This window comes from Haliotis rufescens, unplaced genomic scaffold, assembly GCF_023055435.1.
Source record: "Haliotis rufescens isolate VD_foot unplaced genomic scaffold, xgHalRufe1.0.p SCAF_78, whole genome shotgun sequence".
In the NCBI taxonomy this organism is placed as follows: domain Eukaryota; kingdom Metazoa; phylum Mollusca; class Gastropoda; order Lepetellida; family Haliotidae; genus Haliotis; species Haliotis rufescens.
The window spans coordinates 1,414,408-1,436,713 of NW_025964370.1; the positions used below are offsets into that span (position 1 = coordinate 1,414,408).

The 22,306-nt window shown below is 39.4% G+C and overlaps 2 protein-coding genes across 2 annotated transcripts; both read right to left on the minus strand.

Moving 5' to 3' along the window:
• Positions 1-17,303: 17,303 nt before the first annotated feature.
• LOC125376791 (papilin-like) lies at positions 17,304-18,555 on the minus strand. The gene is made up of 2 exons (XM_048388737.1): positions 18,281-18,555; positions 17,304-17,886 (listed from the first exon to the last, which is right to left on the minus strand). Exons 1-2 carry the CDS (start codon positions 18,553-18,555, stop codon positions 17,304-17,306), a joined length of 858 nt encoding a protein of 285 aa, XP_048244694.1.
• Positions 18,556-20,357: 1,802 nt separating this feature from the next.
• On the minus strand, positions 20,358-21,092 carry LOC125376792 (serine-rich adhesin for platelets-like). Its single transcript, XM_048388738.1, has one exon. The coding sequence runs from the start codon at positions 21,090-21,092 to the stop codon at positions 20,358-20,360; it is 735 nt and encodes a 244-aa protein (XP_048244695.1).
• Between the last annotated feature and the right edge of the window lie 1,214 nt (positions 21,093-22,306).

The window sequence follows — 22,306 nt, forward strand, 5'->3', positions numbered from 1 at the left end:
ACACAACAGGATGTGTTTAGAGAGATGTGACGGGTTCTCTACTGTCAACACTCACAACACACACAGACATGGACACAACAGGATGTGTTTAGAGAGATGTGACGGGTTCTCTACTAACAACACTCACAACACACACAGACATGGAGACAACAGGATGTGTTTAGAGAGATGTGACGGGTTCTCTACTAACAAAACTCAGAACACACACAACAATGAACACAACAGGATATGTTAAGAGAGATGTGACGGGTTCTCTACTAACAATACTCACAACACACACAGACATGGACACAACAGGATGTGTTTAGAGAGATGTGACGGGTTCTCTACTAACAAAACTCAGAACACACACAACAATGAACACAACAGGATATGTTAAGAGAGATGTGACGGGTTCTCTACTAACAATACTCACAGCACACACAGACATTGACACAACAGGATGTGTTTAGAGAGACGTGACGGGTTCTCTACTAACAAAACTCACAACACACACAACAATGAACACAACAGGATATGTTAAGAGAGATGTGACGGGTTCTCTACTAACAAAACTCACAACACACACAGACATGGACACAACAGGATGTGTTTAGAGAGATGTGACGGGTTCTCTACTGTCAACACTCACAACACACACAGACATGGACACAACAGGATGTGTTTAGAGAGATGTGACGGGTTCTCTACTGTCAACAATCACAACACACACAGACATGGACACAACAGGATGTGTTTAGAGAGATGTGACGGGTTCTCTACTAACAACACTCACAACACACACAGACATGAACACAACAGGATGTGTTAAGAGAGATGTGACGGGTTCTCTACTGTCAACACTCATAACACACACAGACATGGACACAACAGGATGTGTTTAGAGAGATGTGACGGGTTCTCTACTAACAATACTCACAGCACACACAGACATTGACACAACAGGATGTGTTTAGAGAGACGTGACGGGTTCTCTACTAACAAAACTCACAACACACACAGACATGAACACAACAGGATGTGTTAAGAGAGATGTGACGGGTTCTCTACTGTCAACACTCATAACACACACAGACATGGACACAACAGGATGTGTTTAGAGAGATGTGACGGGTTCTCTACTGTCAACACTCACAACACACACAGACATGGACACAACAGGATGTGTTTAGAGAGATGTGACGGGTTCTCTACTAACAACACTCACAACACACACAGACATGGAGACAACAGGATGTGTTTAGAGAGATGTGACGGGTTCTCTACTAACAAAACTCAGAACACACACAACAATGAACACAACGGGATATGTTAAGAGAGATGTGACGGGTTCTCTACTAACAATACTCACAACACACACAGACATGGACACAACAGGATGTGTTTAGACAGATGTGACGGGTTCTCTACTAACAAAACTCAGAACACACACAACAATGAACACAACAGGATATGTTAAGAGAGATGTGACGGGTTCTCTACTAACAATACTCACAGCACACACAGACATTGACACAACAGGATGTGTTTAGAGAGACGTGACGGGTTCTCTACTAACAAAACTCACAACACACACAACAATGAACACAACAGGATATGTTAAGAGAGATGTGACGGGTTCTCTACTAACAAAACTCACAACACACACAGACATGGACACAACAGGATGTGTTTAGAGAGATGTGACGGGTTCTCTACTGTCAACACTCACAACACACACAGACATGGACACAACAGGATGTGTTTAGAGAGATGTGACGGGTTCTCTACTGTCAACAATCACAACACACACAGACATGGACACAACAGGATGTGTTTAGAGAGATGTGACGGGTTCTCTACTAACAACACTCACAACACACACAGACATGAACACAACAGGATGTGTTAAGAGAGATGTGACGGGTTCTCTACTGTCAACACTCATAACACACACAGACATGGACACAACAGGATGTGTTTAGAGAGATGTGACGGGTTCTCTACTAACAATACTCACAGCACACACAGACATTGACACAACAGGATGTGTTTAGAGAGACGTGACGGGTTCTCTACTAACAAAACTCACAACACACACAACAATGAACACAACAGGATATGTTAAGAGAGATGTGACGGGTTCTCTACTAACAAAACTCACAACACACACAGACATGGACACAACAGGATGTGTTTAGAGAGATGTGACGGGTTCTCTACTGTCAACACTCACAACACACACAGACATGGACACAACAGGATGTGTTTAGAGAGATGTGACGGGTTCTCTACTGTCAACAATCACAACACACACAGACATGGACACAACAGGATGTGTTTAGAGAGATGTGACGGGTTCTCTACTAACAACACTCACAACACACACAGACATGAACACAACAGGATGTGTTAAGAGAGATGTGACGGGTTCTCTACTGTCAACACTCATAACACACACAGACATGGACACAACAGGATGTGTTTAGAGAGATGTGACGGGTTCTCTACTGTCAACACTCACAACACACACAGACATGGACACAACAGGATGTGTTTAGAGAGATGTGACGGGTTCTCTACTGTCAACACTCACAACACACACAGACAAGGACACAACAGGATGTGTTTAGAGAGATGTGACGGGTTCTCTACTAACAAAACTCACAACACACACAGACATGGACACAACAGGATGTGTTTAGAGAGATGTGACGGGTTCTCTACTGTCAACACTCATAACACACACAGACATGGACACAACAGGATGTGTTTTAGAGAGATGTGACGGGTTCTCTACTAACAAAACTCACAACACACACAGACATGGACACAACAGGATGTGTTTAGAGAGATGTGACGGGTTCTCTACTAACAAAACTCACAACACACACAGACATGGACACAACAGGATGTGTTTTACAGAGATGTGACGGGTTCTCTACTAACAAAACTCACAACACACACAGACATGGACACAACAGGATGTGTTTAGAGAGATGTGACGGGTTCTCTACTGTCAACACTCACAACACACACAGACATGAACACAACAGGATATGTTTAGAGAGATGTGACGGGTTCTCTACTGTCAACAGTCACAACACACACAGACATGGACAGAACAGGATGTGTTTAGAGAGATGTGACGGGTTCTCTACTGTCAACACTCACAACACACACAGACATGGACACAACAGGATATGTTTAGAGAGATGTGACAGGTTCTCTACTGTCAACAATCACAACACACACAGACATGGACACAACAGGATGTGTTTAGAGAGATGTGACGGGTTCTCTACTGTCAACACTCACAACACACACAGACATGGACACAACAGGATGTGTTTAGAGAGATGTGACGGGTTCTCTACTGTCAACACTCACAACACACACAGACATGGACACAACAGGATATGTTTAGAGAGATGTGACGGGTTCTCTACTATCAACACTCACAACACACACAGACATGGACACAACAGGATGTGTTAAGAGATATGTGATGGGTTCTCTACTAACAACACTCACAACACACACAGACATGGACACAACAGGATATGTTTAGAGAGACGTGTGACGGGTTCTCTACTATCAACACTCCCAACACACACAACAATGAACACAACAGGATATGTTAAGAGATATGTGACGGGTTCTCTACTAACAAAACTCACAACACACACAGACATGGACACAACAGGATATGTTTAGAGAGACGTGTGACGGGTTCTCTACTATCAACACTCCCAACACACACAACAATGAACACAACAGGATATGTTAAGAGAGATGTGACGGGTTCTCTACTAACAACACTCACAACACACACAGACATGGACACAACAGGATGTGTTTAGAGAGATGTGATGGGTTCTCTACTAACAACACTCAAAACACACACAGACATGGACACAACAGGATGTGTTAAGAGAGATGTGACGGGTTCTCTACTCACAACACTCACAACACACACAGACATGGACACAACAGGATGTGTTTAGAGAGATGTGACGGGTTCTCTACTATCAACACTCACAGCACACACAACAATGAACACAACAGGATGTGTTTAGAGAGATGTGACGGGTTCTCTACTAACAACAGACACAGCACACACAGACATGAACACAACAGGATATGTTTAGAGGGATGTGACGGGTTCTCTACTATCAACACTCACAGCACACACAACAATGAACACAACAGGATATGTTAAGAGAGATGTGACGGGTTCTCTACTGTCAACACTCACAACACACACAGACATGGACACAACAGGATGTGTTTAGAGAGATGTGACGGGTTCTCTACTGTCAACACTCACAACACACACAGACATGGACACAACAGGATATGTTTAGAGAGATGTGACGGGTTCTCTACTATCAACACTCACAACACACACAGACATGGACACAACAGGATGTGTTAAGAGATATGTGATGGGTTCTCTACTAACAACACTCACAACACACACAGACATGGACACAACAGGATGTGTTTAGAGAGATGTGACGGGTTCTCTACTAACAACACTCACAACACACACAGACATGAACACAACAGGATATGTTAAGAGAGATGTGACGGGTTCTCTACTAACAACACTCACAACACACACAGACATGGACACAACAGGATATGTTTAGAGAGACGTGTGACGGGTTCTCTACTATCAACACTCCCAACACACACAACAATGAACACAACAGGATATGTTAAGAGATATGTGACGGGTTCTCTACTAACAAAACTCACAACACACACAGACATGGACACAACAGGATAGGTTTAGAGAGACGTGTGACGGGTTCTCTACTATCAACACTCCCAACACACACAACAATGAACACAACAGGATATGTTAAGAGATATGTGACGGGTTCTCTACTAACAAAACTCACAACACACACAGACATGGACACAACAGGATATGTTTAGAGAGACGTGTGACGGGTTCTCTACTATCAACACTCCCAACACACACAACAATGAACACAACAGGATATGTTAAGAGAGATGTGACGGGTTCTCTACTAACAACACTCACAACACACACAGACATGGACACAACAGGATGTGTTTAGAGAGATGTGATGGGTTCTCTACTAACAACACTCAAAACACACACAGACATGGACACAACAGGATGTGTTAAGAGAGATGTGACGGGTTCTCTACTAACAACACTCACAACACACACAGACATGGACACAACAGGATGTGTTTAGAGAGATGTGACGGGTTCTCTACTGTCAACACTCACAGCACACACAACAATGAACACAACAGGATGTGTTTAGAGAGATGTGACGGGTTCTCTACTAACAACAGACACAGCACACACAGAGATGAACACAACAGGATATGTTTAGAGGGATGTGACGGGTTCTCTACTATCAACACTCACAGCACACACAACAATGAACACAACAGGATATGTTAAGAGAGATGTGACGGGTTCTCTACTAACAATACTAACAACACACACAGACATGGACACAACAGGATGTGTTTAGAGAGATGTGACGGGTTCTCTACTATCAACACTCACAACACACACAAACATGGACACAACAGGATGTGTTTAGAGAGATGTGACGGGTTCTCTACTAACAACACTCACAACACACACAGACATGGACACAACAGGATGTGTTAAGAGAGATGTGACGGGTTCTCTACTAACAAAACTCACAACACACACAGACATGGACACAACAGGATGTGTTTAGAGAGATGTGACGGGTTCTCTACTAACAACACTCACAACACACACAGACATGGACACAACAGGATGTGTTTAGAGAGATGTGACGGGTTCTCTACTATCAACACTCACAACACACACAACAATGAACACAACAGGATGTGTTTAGGGAGATGTGACGGGTTCTCTACTAACAACACTCACAACACACACAGACATGGACACAACAGGATGTGTTGAGAGATGTGACGGGTTCTCTACTAACAAAACTCACAACACACACAGACATGGACACAACAGGATGTGTTTAGAGAGATGTGACGGGTTCTCTACTAACAAAACTCACAACACACACAGACATGGACACAACAGGATGTGTTTAGAGAGATGTGACGGGTTCTCTACTGTCAACACTCACAACACACACAGACATGGACACAACAGGATGTGTTTAGAGAGATGTGACGGGTTCTCTACTGTCAACACTCACAACACACACAGACATGGACACAACAGGATGTGTTTAGAGAGATGTGACGGGTTCTCTACTGTCAACACTCACAACACACACAGACATGGACACAACAGGATGTGTTTAGAGAGATGTGACGGGTTCTCTACTGTCAACACTCACAACACACACAGACATGGACACAACAGGATGTGTTTAGAGAGATGTGACGGGTTCTCTACTGTCAACAATCACAACACACACAGACATGGACACAACAGGATGTGTTTAGAGAGATGTGACGGGTTCTCTACTAACAACACTCACAACACACACAGACATGAACACAACAGGATATGTTTAGAGAGATGTGACGGGTTCTCTACTGTCAACACTCACAACACACACAGACATGGACACAACAGGATGTGTTTAGAGAGATGTGACGGGTTCTCTACTGTCAACACTCATAACACACACAGACATGGACACAACAGGATGTGTTTAGAGAGATGTGACGGGTTCTCTACTGTCAACACTCACAACACACACAGACATGGACACAACAGGATGTGTTAAGAGAGATGTGACGGGTTCTCTACTAACAACACTCACAACACACACAGACATGGACACAACAGGATGTGTTTAGAGAGATGTGACGGGTTCTCTACTAACAAAACTCAGAACACACACAACAATGAACACAACAGGATATGTTAAGAGAGATGTGACGGGTTCTCTACTAACAAAACTCACAACACACACAGACATGGACACAACAGGATGTGTTTAGAGAGATGTGACGGGTTCTCTACTGTCAACACTCATAACACACACAGACATGGACACAACAGGATGTGTTTTAGAGAGATGTGACGGGTTCTCTACTAACAAAACTCACAACACACACAGACATGGACACAACAGGATGTGTTTAGAGAGATGTGACGGGTTCTCTACTAACAAAACTCACAACACACACAGACATGGACACAACAGGATGTGTTTTAGAGAGATGTGACGGGTTCTCTACTAACAAAACTCACAACACACACAGACATGGACACAACAGGATGTGTTTAGAGAGATGTGACGGGTTCTCTACTGTCAACACTCACAACACACACAGACATGAACACAACAGGATATGTTTAGAGAGATGTGACGGGTTCTCTACTGTCAACACTCACAACACACACAGACATGGACACAACAGGATGTGTTTAGAGAGATGTGACGGGTTCTCTACTGTCAACACTCACAACACACACAGACATGGACACAACAGGATATGTTTAGAGAGATGTGACGGGTTCTCTACTGTCAACAATCACAACACACACAGACATGGACACAACAGGATGTGTTTAGAGAGATGTGACGGGTTCTCTACTGTCAACACTCACAACACACACAGACATGGACACAACAGGATGTGTTTAGAGAGATGTGACGGGTTCTCTACTGTCAACACTCACAACACACACAGACATGGACACAACAGGATATGTTTAGAGAGATGTGACGGGTTCTCTACTAACAACACTCACAACACACACAGACATGAACACAACAGGATGTGTTAAGAGGGATGTGACGGGTTCTCTACTAACAACACTCACAACACACACAGACATGGACACAACAGGATGTGTTTAGAGAGATGTGTGACGGGTTCTCTACTATCAACACTCCCAACACACACAACAATGAACACAACAGGATATGTTAAGAGAGATGTGACGGGTTCTCTACTAACAAAACTCACAACACACACAGACATGGACACAACAGGATATGTTTAGAGAGACGTGTGACGGGTTCTCTACTATCAACACTCCCAACACACACAACAATGAACACAACAGGATATGTTAAGAGAGATGTGACGGGTTCTCTACTATCAACACTCACAACACACACAGACATGGACACAACAGGATGTGTTTAGAGAGATGTGATGGGTTCTCTACTAACAACACTCAAAACACACACAGACATGGACACAACAGGATGTGTTTAGAGAGATGTGACGGGTTCTCTACTATCAACACTCACAGCACACACAACAATGAACACAACAGGATGTGTTTAGAGAGATGTGACGGGTTCTCTACTAACAACAGACACAGCACACACAGACATGAACACAACAGGATATGTTTAGAGAGATGTGACGGGTTCTCTACTATCAACACTCACAGCACACACAACAATGAACACAACAGGATATGTTAAGAGAGATGTGACGGGTTCTCTACTAACAATACTCACAACACACACAGACATGGACACAACAGGATGTGTTTAGAGAGATGTGACGGGTTCTCTACTATCAACACTCACAGCACACAGACATGAACACAACAGGATATGTTTAGAGAGATGTGACGGGTTCTCTACTATCAACACTCACAGCACACAGACATGAACACAACAGGATGTGTTTAGAGAGATGTGACGGGTTCTCTACTAACAACACACACAGCACACACAACAATGAACACAACAGGATGTGTTTAGAGAGATGTGATGGGTTCTCTACTAACAACACACACAGCAATGAACACAACAGGATATGTTTAGAGATGTGTGACGGGTTCTCTACTATCAACACTCACAGCACACACAACAATGAACACAACAGGATATGTTAAGAGAGATGTGACGGGTTCTCTACTAACAATACTCACAACACACACAGACATGGACACAACAGGATGTGTTTAGAGAGATGTGACGGGTTCTCTACTATCAACACTCACAACACACAGACATGAACACGACAGGATATGTTTAGAGAGATGTGACGGGTTCTCTACTATCAACACTCACAGCACACAGACATGAACACAACAGGATGTGTTTAGAGAGATGTGACGGGTTCTCTACTAACAACACACACAGCACACACAACAATGAACACAACAGGATGTGTTTAGAGAGATGTGATGGGTTCTCTACTAACAACACACACAGCAATGAACACAACAGGATATGTTTAGAGATGTGTGACGGGTTCTCTACTATCAACACTCACAACACACACAACGTTGAACACAACAGGATATGTTTAGAGAGATGTGACGGGCTGTCTACTAACAACACTCACAACACACAGCAGTGAACACAACAGGATATGTTTAGAGAGATGTGACGGGCTGTCTACTAACAACACTCACAACACACAGCAGTGAACACAAGAGGAGATGTGTTATGGGCTCTCTACTAACAACACTCACAACACACACTTACATGGAGACTACAGGAGATGTTTAGAGGCGTGTGACGTGCACTCTGCTGACAACACTCACAACACACAGAGACATTGAAACAACAGTAGATGTTTAGATATGTGTGAGCTCTCTACTAAAACCACTCACAACACACACATACATGGAGACAACAGGAGATGTTTAGAGACGTGGGACGGGCTCTCTGCTGACAATACTCACAATACACACAACAGGGGCTGTTAGAGATGATAGATAGATAGATCATCTTTATTTCCTCCATTTCATGAAGAGTACAATATATACAGTGATAAGACAACAGTTATAGGATAAGTGCACACACACACACACACACACGCACACGCACACGCACACATGCACACAGATGATGCAATATTCTTCAACGCGACTTTAAAACCAGTTTACTTCACCTCTAAGTAGTTCATATGTTGACACAACATTTGATTTTTGTATTTGTTTGTGGAAGAAGCGTTTCGTGTCTAATGGGTAACAGTTATGTATATTACATTATGTATCTGAAGAAGTTTACATACACATGCATCACCACCAATATGTATCATGCTTTCTGCCCATACTTTGTAGTCTAATTCATCTTCAAATTGTTCAGGTAAACCTCCAAACAGGAAAGACAGAAAGGTATCAGCGTCTGTCCAGATTCTAACAAATATTTTACCGTCAAGCAAATCAATGATTTTATCAAATATGATATTTCTTTCTTTTAAATTCTGTTGACATGACATGATAACGTGTTTCACTGTATCATTCGAAACCGTTCCACAAACACATTCCTTTGATTCTATTGGCATTGAACCTAAGCGAACTAGTCTAGCTAAAGAAATAAAATATTCTGGTCGATGGAGAGCAAATTATATTGGGAGACAAGATGCAGCATTTCGTGATTTCGTGTCCCACTTGTTCTTATTAACTTGTGTTGCTTTATAATATCTAACCTGTCCAAGTTGGACTAGATACATTAGGTTTGAATTACATGGCTTACCAAGGAGCTAACGCTTTTGTTGATCAGTGTATCCTCGTATGGATACTTCACCAATTGTGTCTCTCTATTTCTTTAGGCATACACTTATTAAGACCCTAGATTGTCTGACAGAAATAGCGTTGAGTGATTGCGAGCATCTCATATTCCTTTAAGGATAGTTTTCCCCACACATTACATCCATATAAGCCACAGGGTAATATCACTCGTTGCCAGATGCGCATAGCGGCTGTAGGATTTAGTCCAGCAAAGTACAGGCCAGAATCATGGTTTACTTTATCAGTTTTCTGTTTTTCACATACTAGCCTCGTTCTTTCTGCAGAAGTTTTAACAGGACTTGTGTACACGCCCGCATAGACAATTTGAACAGGTAGATTTATCTTACCAATGTACAGATGTTCAGGCGACACTGATTTGTTGCTACATCCGAAAGTTGGGACGGCGCTTGTGATCACATTGTATTTCAGCTGCCACTTGTTAGCATAATGTTCTGCAACGTTTAGGAGGAGCATTTGAAGACCTGTTATGTTACAGCTGATCAAGGTCGTGTCGTCTGCTAACAGTATTCCTGGCATCGTCCCCATGGAAGACATAGTCCACAACCGGAATTGCTTAGTTGATGAAGTAAATCGTTGATATGAAGTATACAGAGACATGGTGAAATGACACGTCCTACACACTTTTTAACGGGGAACACATCAGATTTGAGGCCAGCAAAACTAACACATGAGTACATAGAATTATAAGATAGACGAAGAAAACTCAATGTACCATTGATACCAAATTTATGTAATTTATAAAAGGGACCGTCAAGCCAAACACGGTCGAAGTCTTTCTCGTTATCAAGAAAGCACAATAAACTGGTGAGTTTCTTTCGTTAAAGTATGAAATACTTTCTGGAAGAGTGAGAGCCGCCTTTTCGGCCCAGCATGTTTCCTAAATCCATGTCCATTTTTCGATTCTGTTGAGAAGCATTCTTTAGAAAAGCTTACTTAGGACTGAAGTTAGTGTTATGCCCCTGTAGTTAGATGGATCACTTTTACTTTTTCCTCGTCCCTTATGTACTGGTAAGATTTCGCCAAAATGATACATTCTGGGTATATATTTATATTTAAAAACAACATTGAATAACACCATGATATGCTTTAATAAAGATCTTCCAGCATACTTTATATGTTCATTTGTGAGCCCATCAGGTCCTGGAGATTTATTGTTTTTTAGTCCTTTAACTGTACTTAATACCTCTACAATGGTGAATTGTCTCTTCATTGGACAGTTAGCAGTCACATCGTTATCAGCATCGGAGGTTTCGTTGTTTTCAATATTTGTGACTATGCATATTACTTCATCAGCAAAAGAACAGTCAAAATTACTCACCATGGTTATGATTGACAAGTCTCTAAAGTATTTACCAAATATTTCAGAAATGCCCTCCGCGTTGCTACTTTGATTACATTTATAAAGAAGTTTGTGTACTTGGCCCTTAGTTTTGTTATATCGTTTTGCAGTTTTAAAGTATCCATGTATTATCTATTTCCGCTGCCTCATAAAGTTCTTTCAGTCTGCTATCTATGAGCGATTGTTTGGATCTCCGATGCTGTCTTCTAAAACTACGCTTTGCTTCTTAATATTCAAAAAATTATAATCGTTCTTAGCATGTGATCTGCCATTCTCTGCAGATTGTCTTTTTTCCAGTAGGTTTTGAGGTAGGGTTTAAACTTCGTTGATGGGGTACTTGCTGCATGGAGGGCTTCTGTAATGTACTCATGATACGTTTCAATATATTCATTATGGGATGGGAATTGGGACCAACTGCATATGTCTTTACGAAAGAAATTTTCAGTTTCATAACGATACAGCATAAGATCAATATCACACGTTTTCTTCCAATGGAGCTTATATCCACCATATGATTTTTAGGACAGTCATTTGTTATGCACAGTAGGATAGGCAGATGGTCCGAGACAGTATGATATATCAGTATCAATGGTGTAACTAATAACATTATTCAGATAATTAACACTCACAAATATATAGTCTATCATCGTTCTCACATCTTTAAATTTGTTTGACAACGTATACTAAGTAATATCGTCTAATGGTACACCTGAATAAAGGGTTCGTTCATTTAGTACCCTTTGAAGGCAACGAGATCTCATAATATATTCTTTGGACCGCAGATTATCGTATATCTGCATTAAAATCTCCAGTAAGAATAGTAAGACCCTGTTGTGAGTATATGTCATACAATTACAATCACATAGTCCACCTGTTCGAAATATACACTGTCCAACGTGTTAGTGGAAGGTTATCTAGTTCCTATCACATATAATGTGTTCTTACCTATTCTTAGACTTACTCCGATTACTAGTACATTTTGGCTTTGTAATGTATTAATAACGGATACCTTACACCAATCGCCTTCACGTATGAAGGTTGCCATACCAGCTGACCCACGCTGAGAAGTACTGGTACAGCTGCATTTATAGTAAACATCAAAATCATCATGTATAGTGTTGATAAGGATGGCATTTTGTTCACTTAAACAATGTTCAGTCACAAAGAATAGATCTGTACTGTCTAGTCTGGTACATAACTGATGCGTGCCGTGCATAATGCCTAACGTGTAGTAGCAGTGCACTAAGTATAATGTTTATTATTAGTATGGCTTTTCATTCCCGGCACTTGAGTTGTCGTTTGTATACCAAGAACTTTTGGGTACCCATTCTCTGCCGTTCACATTTTCAGGCCAGAACGTTTCATCGGTCAATATTGCCTTTGCACATTGTGTTGGCATATTTACACGTATTGTGTAAGTTGGATTTTCACCTCCCAATGCCTGAGGAGCGTCATATAACTACTTGAAACACCATGCTGTGTTGCATAGTCCTTGATCGCGTCATGTACATATTTCAAAAGGCATGTCAGCTTTTAGATAAGACAGAACAATCCTCTTTTGTCTAAAGCGAGAGGCCCCATAGAAAGCTTTTTTTGTCGTTTTAAAAATATGCCTCCTAGACTTAATAAGTATGAATTTGTTTGGGCTGATTATTGTGCTGCAAATAATTACAGAATTTGGAATTTTTAAACACAAAAGAATTTTTTTGAATTTGGTTTATATCAGGTTTTAAATACAAATCGTCCTGTTAACAAGTCGTTTTTATGTTCATTTGTAGAAGATGTGCGTATGAATGATTATTTGAGAAAGTGGTTTTAACAAGTCAAGATCGTATCGCTGCTTTAAACAATTTTATTGTACAGAAAATTATGTTTCATCTCATATTCCATGATGTTTTAGATCCGCATATGCAAAACTCAGATGTGGTATTGCTCCTTTAAAAATAAAAACTGGTAGAAACACTAACGTACCAATCAATGAATGAACATGCTTCCATTGCAAAAATTGTGTTGAAGGTGAATGTAACGTTTTGTTTCACTGCCCATTATATGATGATTTTAGAGATATGCTTTTTAATGAATTAAATGTGATTTTCAGATATGTCAGATGTTGATAAGCTTTGTTTTATAATGGGTAATAATGATGTTTGTTTCTTACCTGCCAAAATCTGCTTTTTAATTCTTAATCGGCGAAAAAATGTATTATATGGTAAATGTTGTAAACTGTTTTAATATATACTGTTTTTTTATCATTCATATTACCGTCTCTCATAATTCTTCATGAATGGTTCTGTGCATAATTTTACAAATATTGTTTATGATAATCATGCCTTTTAAATGTTTGTACAGAAGTGAGACGAAAATAAACTATTGTCTGTCTGTCTGCTCAAACAATCTATTTTCCCATCTATAGCAGACGTTCGTTTATCAGTTGTTGATATTCTTGTATGCAGAGTTTCTTGAAGCTCTTTAATATCTACATCCTTATGTTGTAGGTCGTCCTTCAGTGATGACACATCATGCTCAAGTCTTTTCCTCACGTGAATGACTCTCTTGAACTTTAGTTTTAAGGAAAACAAGTTTTTTGTTCTTTTCTTCTGAATGCATTAATCATGTGAAGCATGTCCTCTTCATATTTAGACTGGAAATCGTTCACTTTTATCATAAAGCATTCTTTCATCTCTTCATGCATACACATTAGTTTAGAAGGAAAACATCCAAGCACATCTTTGTCTTTATCATCCACAAGTTCAGTGTTTTCGTCAGATATGATCGAACTGCATATGACCTCTGCGGTCTGTTTACATCTGTGTCAAAATGGCGCCCTCAACCGTAGAGGAAATTATGGGAAAATGGCTTGTCCCGGAATAACACGAGTTGGTCACGAATGACTCTGAACACAAGCAGTCATTTCTGCAGCGGTTACGGTAAGGGGCGAGGTTTGACGGTCATATTGGGAGCAGCAGGGAATTCGACAGTGTGTGTTAGGAGTGAGTGAGCGAGTGAGTTGGGTTTAACGCTGCTTTTAACAGTATTCCAGTTATATCACGGCGTGTCCGCTTAATGTGGGAGGAAAGCCCGAAGTGATGCAGGTGTCAGACGTTTACCACTTCGGTGAAACCCACGAGCACGGGTATGGTCCTGACAAACCAAGAAACATAATCGGGGCGAACCGGGATTCGAACCCACAATTATAGGTTTCTGGCGTGCCCAAGGGAGGCAACTCTGCACAGCGAATGGCGGCGCCTTAGACGGCTTGGCCACCCGTGCCCCCGTGTGTATTAGGAAGTACACGTACGTCGTTGTATGGAATATGTGTTTGCCTAGCATGCCTAGCGATAAGGCAGTGTGACCAAGTAATATCCAGCAGACGTGATATTCCTACAGCAGAACTTGTCAAAATTGGCCAAAAATTGAGATTGCGCCTGAGGTCATGCAGGGAGCTAAAGTGACAGTTTCGGGTAAGGAATATGTGAATATAATGATCACGTATTACAGTGTGTATGGGTATGTTTGGCCATAAAAACAAAATAAGCGGCCCAAGGGTTGCAAAATGAAGAGGTTTAATGTGTTAACGTTATAGTGTCAGTGACAAATATCCCTGATCAAAATGATCGCAACAAGGACATGGAAACCTGCAAATCATTAATCGGGAAACGCGTACGATGGAGGGCCACGGAGCCGCATGTACTGCACGTGCAGCAGCACTATGAACGATATTAAAATGCAGTGATAATAACGATATGAACGGTTTATGTAGTACTAGGCTTTATTTACATGCTTTATTGTGTCATGTTGTAGTATATATGCTTTATTTACATTGTTCTTGTCTTCCATAGTTATTCACAGTTTCATAATAAATAATATATATATTATATAATGATAAATATATACAGTTTTAGTTTGACATTGAGCTAATTTTGAGTAAAGGTACTTAAAACTTCAAAGCATGTGATCTTTTCATAATAAGTTGTAGATTAAATTGGAGTAGAGGCTCACACAAATCTGGCTGTAGGTTTCTCGTTTTGAAGAGTACGATATGTGTAAGTAAATGTGTGAATTTATTTTTTCATCATATGTTAATCCTTGCTCATGTATATGATGTAGAAATGTGTTTGACATATATTCCTTTAACAAGATACTCTGTATGCTAATGTGACTCATTTTCTTATTTCATATTTCATATAACAAAAACCTATACTCACTTTACTCAGTGAGAAAGATTAATAGCCTAAACTTACATGTGCAGCTCTACTTTAAATAACGATATGAACGATTAATGTAGTACTAGGCTTTATTTGCATGCTTTATTTTGTTATGTTGTAGTTTTTATGCTTTATTTATATTGTCCTTGTTTTCCACAGTTATTTACAGTTTCATTATAAATAAAATATATATTATATAATGATGGCACGGGTGGTACAGTCTTCAAAGGCGCCTGCATTCCTTGGCCACGCCTATGCTCGATCATTCGAGTCCCAGTTTGCCCCGATTATGTTTCTGTTTGAAAGCACCACACCTGCATCACTTTCCTCCCACATTGAGATGAACATATGTTTTTCCATTAGTTTAAAGTGGAGGGATTGTAAAACAAGCACATGTTGCTTATCTGAATGCCTCTCCCACACTATGATGACAAACAGTGATTTAACTGGAATAAGTTTCAAAACCAATCCCACTCCTTCACAACCACTATCACCTCAAAAGTAACGAAATAGAAATAAATCATTAAGAAAGATCACCAAATTTGTTTATCCAGTATATGAGCACTGATTTACTTCTTAACGATACAAACTGATAACATTTTTTTCAATGAGGTAATGTACACTTTCCAAAAGTACACACAATTTATGGATAACAAGTTCTTTAATTACTGTAAAAGCGACGTTTCGGTATAAATCCTTATACCGCTGTCAGTCCGCTTGACGACGGTATAAGGATTTATACCGAAAGAAGACGTTATCCATAAATTGTGTCTCAAATGTTTTAGTAAATTCTACAAATGCCCTCATTGCATGAACATGAAATTAACCATTGATACATTAATCACAGGGCTAAAACATAAATCAAGGTTAGACGGTGGGACAAACAAAACGGTACACTATACAATTTAACATGTGTCATTAGGATCAGTAGAACACACATACCGCCTATAAAATGTTTAAAAGAGTCACAGGAAAGATGACAATCTTTTTCTTTGCTATATAATTTTTTTTAACCCTTACAAGGTCGGGCGAGTATCTTTAGCGGATGGGGTCAGAAGATTATATAATTACGAAATATACTTTGACCAATGAAAATTCAATGGATGATCATGCGTAACACTTGTTAATCGTTACACGTGAAGACTTTGACCAATGAGAAATCCATGTTGTTTTACGAGTAAAGAAATTGTACCATGTAAAAGTAGTATATTTCCTGTAAAGATAAATTCATGGATCGGATATCATGTTTACATGTAAATACGTAAGCTTAATAAGTGTGTTACGTGTAAATTTACAGCGATTTTCATTGGCCAAAGGCTTTATGTGCTCTGACTACAACTTTACGCGTAATAACATTAGTTGCACTGTTGTCATATGTTGCACTGTTGTCATATGTTGCACTGTTGTCAGATGTTATACTGTTGTCAGATGTTATTCTGTTGTCATATGTTGCACTGTTATCAGATGTTATTCTGTTGTCATATGTTGCACTGTTGACATATGTTGCACTGTTGTCATAGGGTATTCTGTTGTCAGATGTAGCATTGTTGTCATATGTTGCACGGTTGTCAGATGTTGCACTGTTATCAAATGTTGTACTGTTGTCATATGTTGCACTGTAGTCAAATATTGCACTGTTGTCATTTGTTGCACTGTTGTCATATGTTGCACTGTTGTCATATGTTGCAGTGTTGTCATATGTTGCACTGGTGTCAGATGTTGCACTGTTGTCAGATGTTGCACTGTTGTCAGATGTTATACTGTTGTCAGATGTAGCACTGTTGTCATATGTTGCACTGTTGTCAGATGTTGCACTGTTGTCAGATGTTGCACTGTTGTCAGATGTTATTCTGTTGTCATATGTTGCACTGTTGTCATATGTTGCACTGTTGTCAGATGTTATTCTGTTGTCATATGTTGTCACTGTTGTCATATGTTTGATATATGTTGACCCTATCCGCTAACCATAGACCATAACCTCATTGAAACTCATATAGTATGTAATCATCAGTGAAACAAACAAGAACATAATTCATAATGTACATTGTTAAATACAGCTTGACATACAAATACAAACACTACATATGTACAGTTTCCATGCAGATAGACACACACCACAAGCGTCCATCATGTCAGTTCAGCATGGCGCACAAAGTCCTTCACTGATGTTTTACTTGTCAGATGTTGCACTGTTGTCATATGTTGCACTGTTGTCATATGTTATTCTGTTGTCATATGTTGCACTGTTGTCATATGTTGCACTGTTGTCAGATGTTTTACTTGTCGGATGTTGTACTGTTGTCAGATGTTGCACTGTTGTCATATGTTGCACTGTTGTCATATGTTTCACTGTTGTCAGATGTTGCACTGTTGTCATATGTTGCACTGTTGTCATATGTTGCACTGTTGTCATATGTTGCACTGTTGTCATACGTTGCACTGTTGTCAGATGTTGCACTGTTGTCATATGTTGCACTGTTGTCATATGTTGCACTGTTGTCATATGTTGCACTGTTGTCAGATGTTGTACTTGTCAGATGTTGTACTGTTGTCATACGTTGCACTGTTGTCAGATGTTGCACTGTTGTCATATGTTGCACTGTTGTCAGATGTTGCACTCTTGTCATTTGTTGCACTGTTGTCAGATGTTGTACTTGTCAGATGTTGTACTGTTGTCAGATGTTGCACTGTTATCATATGTTGCACTGTTGTCATATGTTGCACTGTTGTCATATGTTGTACTGTTGTCATCTGTTATTCTGTTGTCATATGTTGCACTGTTGTCATATGTTGCACTGTTGTCATATGTTATTCTGTTGTCATATGTGGCACTGTTGTCAGATGTTTTACTTGTCAGATGTTGCACTGTTATCATATGTTGCACTGTTGTCATATGTTGCACTGTTGTCATCTGTTATTCTGTTGTCATATGTTGTACTGTTGTCAGATATTGCACTGTTGTCATAAGTTGCACTGTTGTCATATGTTGCACTGTTGTCAGATGTTATACTGTTGTCAGATTTTATTCTGTTGTCAGATGTTGTACTGTTGTCAGCTGTTGCACTGTTGTCAAATGTTGCACTGTTGTCAGATGTTATACTGTTGTCCGATTTTGTACTGTTGTTATATGTTGCACTGTTGTCAAATGTTGCACTGTTGTCAGATGTTATACTGTTGTCCGATTTTGTACTGTTGTTATATGTTGTACTGTTGTCATATGTTCTTCTGTTGTCATATATTGTACTGTTGTCAGATGTTATACTGTTGTCATATATTGTTATATGTTGTACTGTTGTCAGATGTTGTACTGTTGTCATATGTTCTTCTGTTATCAAATGTTGTACTGTTGTCAGATGTTCTTCTGTTGTCATATATTGTACTGTTGTCAGATGTTATACTGTTGTCATATGTTGTTATATGTTGTACTGTTGTCAAATGTTCTTCTGTTGTCATATGTTGCACTGTTGTCAGATGTTATACTGTTGTCATATGTTGTTATATGTTGTACTGTTGTCATATGTTCTTCTGTTGTCATATATTGTACTGTTGTCAGATGTTATACTGTTGTCATATGTTGTTATATGTTGTACTGTTGTCAGATGTTGTACTGTTGTGATATGTTCTTCTGTTATCAAATGTTGTACTGTTGTCATATGTTCTTCTGTTGTCATATATTGTACTGTTGTCAGATGTTATACTGTTGTCATATGTTGTTATATGTTGTACTGTTGTCATATGTTCTTCTGTTGTCATATATTGTACTGTTGTCAGATGTTATACTGTTGTCATATGTTGTTATATGTTGTACTGTTGTCATATGTTCTTCTGTTGTCATATATTGTACTGTTGTCAGATGTTATACTGTTGTCATATGTTGTTATATGTTGTACTGTTGTCATATGTTCTTCTGTTATCAAATGTTGTACTGTTGTCATATGTTCTTCTGTTGTCATATATTGTACTGTTGTCAGATGTTATACTGTTGTCATATGTTGTTATATGTTGTACTGTTGTCATATGTTCTTCTGTTGTCATATATTGTACTGTTGTCAGATGTTATACTGTTGTCATATGTTGTTATATGTTGTACTGTTGTCATATGTTCTTCTGTTATCAAATGTTGTACTGTTGTCAGATGTTATACTGTTGTCATATGTTGTCATATGTTGCACTGTTGTCATATGTTGTACTGTAGTCAAATATTGCACTGTTGTCATATGTTGCACTGTAGTCAAATATTGCACTGTTGTCATTTGTTATACTGTTATCAAATGTTGCACTGTTGTCAGATGTAGCACTGTTGTCAGATGTAGCACTGTTGTCAGATGTAGCACTGTTGTCAGATGTTGCACTGTTGTCAGATGTTGCACTGTTTGTCAGATGTAGCACTGTTATCAGATGTAGCACTGTTATCAGATGTAGCACTGTTGTCAGATGTTGCACTGTTGTCAGATGTAGCACTGTTGTCAGATGTAGCACTGTTGTCAGATGTTGCACTGTTATCAGATGTAGCACTGTTATCAGATGTAGCACTGTTGTCAGATGTTGCACTGTTGTCAGATGTAGCATTGTTGTCAGATGTTGCACTGTTGTCAGATGTTGCACTGTTATCAGATGTAGCACTGTTATCAGATGTAGCACTGTTGTCAGATGTTGCACTGTTATCAGATGTAGCACTGATGTCATATGTAGCACTGTTGTCAGATGTTGCACTGTTGTCAGATGTAGCAGTGTTGTCAGATGTAGCACTGTTATCAAATGTTGTAGTGTTGTCAGATGTTGCACTGTTATCAGATGTTGCACTGTTTGTCAGATGTAGCACTGTTGTCAGATGTTGCACTGTTATCAGCTGTTGCACTGTTGTCAGATGTTGCACTGTTGTCAGATGTTGCACTGTTGTCAGATGTAGCACTGTTGTCAGATGTTGCACTGTTATCAGATGTAGCATTGTTGTCAGATGTTGCACTGTTGTCAGATGTTGCACTGTTATCAGATGTAGCACTGTTATCAGATGTAGCACTGTTATCAGCTGTGGCACTGTCGTCAGATGTTGCACTGTTGTCAGATGTTGCACTGTTGTCAGATGTTGCATTGTTGTCAGATGTAGCACTGTTGCTTAACATTTGATAGATATTTTTCGCACACAATATAAAATTGATGCAGTTTATAGAATGAGAGGGTCTTGCTGCCTGGAGATGCATGCCAATCTTATGCACAAATAATTCTGTATTGCCAACGCTTTGTGCAACACATACATCCCAAAAACCATAATGATGAAAAGGCTGATATGCGATGCCCAGTTAGGACGTTTTCTATCAGCAATGGATAATAACATTTTATAACACTGCTATGGGTATCTGTTTGGATTCATTTGCATTATCTTAAGGCAATATTAAATGCATTTTACATAATGTATAGTATGAAGTGGATACCTACCACATTCACCATAGGTCACTGCATTTGCATTATCTTAAGGCAATATTAAATGCATTTTACATAATGTATAGTATGAAGTGGATACCTACCACATTCACCATAGGTCACTGCATTTGCAGTTCTGTAGCCTGTGGGAAGTAAACATTTACAATATTTGCGATGAACAATTTCAATCCTATTCTATTTTTGGTATCCCCAAATCTCAGCACCATACATAAAATGCTCCCCTAACCGAAATATCATAACGTCTTATTAACAATTTAACTGACCAGGTGCTTTGCTTGCTTGCTCACATAAAGTTTTGCAGGCCTTAGTCCAAATTAATTTTGGAGTGAAAATAAGTCCAAAATATTTATAATATCATCACACAATATCATCCATTGGTAGATGATCAACTGCATCAAAACCAATATAATCTAATTGGGTTCCAGTTTTACTATTAAATTCTACACACAAGATGTAGTCATTTTCCATGAATTCGTCCATGAGCAATGCAGGAACATTTTTTAAAACTTCAATACACTCATTATAGCCGAATGTTTCAGGGTTCAGTTTAACACATCCAACTATTAGCCTTGTACCAGTACATCATTGGACACAATAAAAACACAGTAAACCTATTCGTCAGGTATCTTTGAAAAATAAGATGAAAGTTTATCACTAATATATACTGTACATACACAATAGCGACCTGCCTTCTCCTCTTAAGGTCTAAGTAACTGAAACGAAACGAAATCAGTTAAAACAAACTTGAAGTCATCTAAACATTTTGTCAACGTTTCGGTTAAACAGATAATACACACACAGTCATGGAAGTTATTATTGTTTATCTTAGTGTATAAACAGTTCACATTCCAACACAACAAGAAG

Coding starts and splice junctions, on each gene's coding strand:
- LOC125376791 (XM_048388737.1), bottom strand. CDS start 18,555: ATGACAACAGTACAACATCTGACAAGTACAACATCTGACAACAGTGCA. Junction 17,887..18,280: donor AACAGTACAACATCCGACAA/GTAAAACATCTG, acceptor ATCTGACAACAG/TGCAACATATGACAACAGTG.
- LOC125376792 (XM_048388738.1), bottom strand. CDS start 21,092: ATGCAACATCTGACAACAGTGCAACATCTGACAACAGTGCAACATCTG.